General features: G+C 47.4%; 1 gene segment (V, D, J or C); it reads right to left on the reverse strand.

Annotated features, from left to right (window-relative positions):
- Positions 1 to 488: 488 nt before the first annotated feature.
- On the reverse strand, positions 489 to 1,263 carry LOC144273298 (T cell receptor alpha variable 18-like). The segment is given in 2 exon segments: positions 489 to 808; positions 1,161 to 1,263. Coding segments are annotated over 2 exon segments (366 nt in total).
- Positions 1,264 to 4,527: the final 3,264 nt, after the last annotated feature.

The following is a 4,527-nucleotide window of genomic DNA, read 5'->3' on the forward strand; positions in this document are numbered from 1 at the left end:
TGTAATGGGATGAGGAGCCCAACTCCGTTACCCTCCTTTGAAAAGCCCGGCCAGAACTCCTGAAAGAATTATTGCGAATTATTTTCTTCTTTCATCTGCTGCCTTTGCTCTCAGCCTCAGTTAAAGTGGAGATCTATAGAGCAGGGAACCAAGTATCAGAGGAGTAGCCTAGTGTTAGTCTGTATCTATGATTGTGTAGACCTCTATCATATCCCCCTTAGTCTTCTCTTTTCCAAGCTGAAAAGTCCCAGTCTTATTCATCTCTCCTCGTATGGAAGCCACTGTTTTAATGCAGCTGTTAGAATAAGAATTTGGCGCTTTGGAGATCTTAGGAAGGATTAATCTGACAGCACCACGTCCGAGCCAGAATATGTGTTTTTAACAGTGCAGCGGAACTCCGGAGGGGCTCCGCTTCCAACTCCAATGTGCACAGCATTATCTGCAGCTGGGAAGGGAGGGTTTTTGTTCGGCTCTCCTACGTGGCTGTGTCACTGTGCTCTCTGCAGGGCGCAGTAATACACCGCGCTGTCCGCCAGCTCCAGGGCTGTGATATTCAGAACTGTGGAGCTGTCATCAGCCTGGGAAGAAAACCTCTTCTTGGCAAAATCTGCTGTATCACTGAACTGGCTGGCTGACTTCGCTCCTCTCCAGAGAATGTACTGCGGGGCCTGGTTCGGATACTGACGGTACCAGTAGAGATAGGCATCGCTACCGCTGGTGGTGTAAGAACAGCTGAGTGTCACAGAACCTCCAGCTGATCCAGACACTTCGGGTTCCTTGGACTGGACCGAGTCGCCCAGCGCAGCACCTGCAAGAAGACGAACACATTCGAGGTCATTTCACCTGTAGCTGAGCCGTGGAAAGGATTCCATCTGCATTGCAGGTTAAGGGAATTTCAAAAGCGACTAAGGGATTTAGGCGCCTAACTCCCTAGGAATTAATGTTATGAGCAGGAGAAGGGTTAGGGTTTAAGGTTAGATTTAAGGTCAGGGTATGAATGAGGGTTTGTTTGGGTTTAGGGTTATAGTGTGAGTGAACTGTTAAATTGTAGCAGTCGCGTTTTAACCCTAGGGTAAGGGTTAAGTATGGGGTTAGGTTTACGGTTCAATGGGAATTGGGTCTACTTCCCTTAGGGTTCTTTGAAATCCCAGCCCAGTTACCTAGGAGGCTGAATATCCAAATGCTGAGAATAAAACACGTCTCCATAGTAACTTCTGACTGTACCGACCCAGTTTCAAACGCCCAGCTATTGCCGCTGCCTGAGAGGAGTATAAACGTCACGTCTGTGAGGGCAGCTACACAACTATGGAAAATTTATTAGAAACCGACGGAGATGAAGAGGGAGGAGTTTGGGGAGCTCATCGCAGATCTTGTGGGTTCAAGTCAGCTGCAGCTGACCTATCAGTGTGCTTAAGGGGAGGGAGGGGGACGGGCTTGTGGCTTCCTCTGAGACACCGAGACCTGCTCTGCCACAGACTCTGTGTGACGATGAGGAATCCTCTGTGCCTCAGTTTCCCTAGCTGTGAAAATGAGAGGGTTTTTTTTTTCCCAATTCACATAGGGACTGTTCCTATTTCTTGGTTCACTCAGGTATCATAGGGATTGGTCATGAATATGTTTACCAACAGAAATATCCGGGGTTATCCCAAGAAAAATGTAATAAGGTGAGGCTCCCAACTCTGTTAGCCTCCTTTGAAACGGCCGACCAAACTCTTGAAAGAATTATTTTTAAATTATGTTCATTTTTCCCTCTGCTGCCTTTGCCGTCAGCCTGAGTTAAACCGAAAGTCTACTCTAAAAGGATTTCAAATGAGAAGCTGAGTTTATACTTTTCACCAGCAGGGGGGCGATGCTTTGTCATGTTGCACTTCTCGGCTCTCAACATATATTCCTGGGGAAAGGGTCTTGCAATTAGTTTCCAAACAAATCTACCTAAAATGTAAATGTCTCGACAACAGGAGTATTGATTTGACTCTGGGGGAGTTGGTAACTGCAGCTTTACCCCACCACTCAAAGCCGGGTATTTCCAACAAATTTCCCCTTATTTTAACTCGCCTATTTTACCCCCATTTCACCCTACATTAGTAATTAAACAGCCTATTCTCAGTTTTAAAGGACATGTAAATTCCCATTTTATCTCAATTTTATTTGCAACAGTAATGTCTATATATAGTCATTTTGCTTATGTTTTACCCAAAATTTTAACCCTTATTTTTACTATAAATGTCCCCACCCCCCGATACAGGTCAGCTCCTAAGCTAGGAAAAGCGGTATGAATAGCTTTCTAACTAAAGATAATGCCCATTATCTTATAAAAGGGTGATGTTTATATTAGCTCTTTAAATAAGTATTTAAATGGTCAGGGGAGATGTATTTTTAAGCAGCGTCAGCACTCTCAAGGCGCTGCTGCCCGTTTTAATGCCTGTACCATCCCCTGCAGCAGGGCTGGGAGGGTTTTTGTGCAGCTCTCCTATGTGGCTCTGTCACTGTGCCAGACGTAGGGCGCAGAGATACACCGCTGTGTCTGCAGGCTCCAGGGAGGCGATGTTCAGAGCTGTGGAGCTGTCATTAGCCTGCGAGAAAACCTCTCCTGGGCGAAACCTGCGGTATCGCTGGCAGAGCTGACTTCCTTCGTTCCTCTCAGGAGGATGTACTGCGGGGCTTGGTTCCGACACTGACGGTACGAGTAGAGATAGACACCAGCAGTGTAGCTGGTTTCATGAGGGCCATGGTCTCTCCTTCTGACTCGGACACCTCTTGTTCATGGGACCGGATCGAGTCACCCAGCCCCAGCACCGCACCTGTAACAAGAAAGTCACATGCAAGGACAGCCAGGTGCATTCGCAGGTCTAGGCTGGGAATTTTAAAAGAGCCCAAGGGGGTTATCTGCCTAATTTCGAACAAATTAAGGTTAGCGCAAAAATTAAGGTTAAGGATAGCCGGGGCGTTCGGATCTGGGTCAGGGTTAGAATCAGGGTTCGGGTTCTGGGTAGAACGGGAGTTGGGAGCCTAATTCCATGACGCGTCTTCCAAAAACCCAGAGCCCGGTTACCTAGTTGGCTAAAGACCGAAAGGCTGAGAATGAAACGCGTCTCCATGGTGGCTCAGACAGCGGCAGCCGGACAAGCTGAGAAGTCGCGGCGACAAGAATCTAAAAGGCAACTTCTCGGAACAAGGGCTGGGAGCGGTTACTGCGGGACCAGCCGAGCAGAAGAGGGCGGAGTTCGGGAACTGCGTAACAGACACAGGAAATGTGCTGGGTTCAGATTAGTCGGCAATTGAAGCGCAGGTGAGAATCCGTGAGACAAATTCCTTCCACTGCACTTCCTGGAAGATCGGTTTCTGACTTTCTGTCTTTTTTTCTTATTCATTTTCCTTTTTATTGTCCTTCTTGTTGCTACTTGGTGAGAACTGAATTAAAGACATTGTGAAAGACTTAAAATCTCTGTGTTGCGTGTCCTGGTTTTGTGGGTGTGGGTGTCTTTCTATCTGTCTCTATTTTGTGCTTGCACGTGGGTGCGTGTCTGCATGCTTCTGTTTGTGGTGCCTTTGTGTGTCTATCCCACTGGCCCCATGCTGATTTAGTCCAGCTAGGGTAATCCAGCCCCAATGGGAGTACAGCTGATTGATACCTGTGGTGTATCTGGCCCAGTTGACTCCATCTGGCCCACAGTGATTCACCTCAGTTGAGGAGCAGACCCACTGTGGGTAAACTGAGGTTAATCTGGGGTAACTCAATGGTGAATGAGGCCCAGAAGGCTTCATAACTGTCAGGCCCTGTGATTCATACCAGACCCACAATCTGGTTTAACCATCTGTCTGGGCCAGGGGATTCTACTCTGCAGTTGTGTTTCTCATGGTGAGAAAGCCAAGGGGGTGGGTTTTTGTACAGGGCTTCCTATTAAATGTCTCACAGTCTCTTCCACGAGAGCACAGAAACACTTCGCTGAGTCCGTTGGCTTTAGCTCTTTAATGGTTAAACTGAAGAATTTTGAGGATTTTCTGAATTGTGCAGAAAATCGTCTCCCGGCTCCATTCTTTTCAGCATTACTCTCATCTATTCAGAAGAGGAAATCCATTCTCCCTGATCGTTGCTGTCTGTACCAAAATAAGTAGTAATTCTGGTATCCAGTGGAGAAAGTACAGGCCAGGGTGATAGTCTGTCCTCCCAACTTTTCCAGCTGCCCTTGTGTTTGCATGACATTGCCTTGTCCCTGGCTGAAACCTGCAGGGAAGGAAAGAGATGCAGGAAAGGTTCGCTCTAAGTAAGCATGTAAACCTGTCACACATCTACAGCCATTCTCGTGTGAGGAAAACAGAGGCCTTTTAGGACTCAGGGCCTCCCAGAAATGGAAAGATTGTTTTTAGGTATTTTGTACAGAGAGAATGATGCAGGCACAGAATGCGGGATGGGTTTTCTCAGCTTCTAGTAAGGCAGGAGTGAAGTTGGGAATAGACCCAGGAATCCTGAGTCCTAATCATCCATGCTCTACCCACTGCAGCATGATCCCCAGTCAGCGCTGGGCT

This window comes from Eretmochelys imbricata, chromosome 13 (assembly GCF_965152235.1).
Source record: "Eretmochelys imbricata isolate rEreImb1 chromosome 13, rEreImb1.hap1, whole genome shotgun sequence".
In the NCBI taxonomy this organism is placed as follows: Eukaryota; Metazoa; Chordata; order Testudines; family Cheloniidae; genus Eretmochelys; species Eretmochelys imbricata.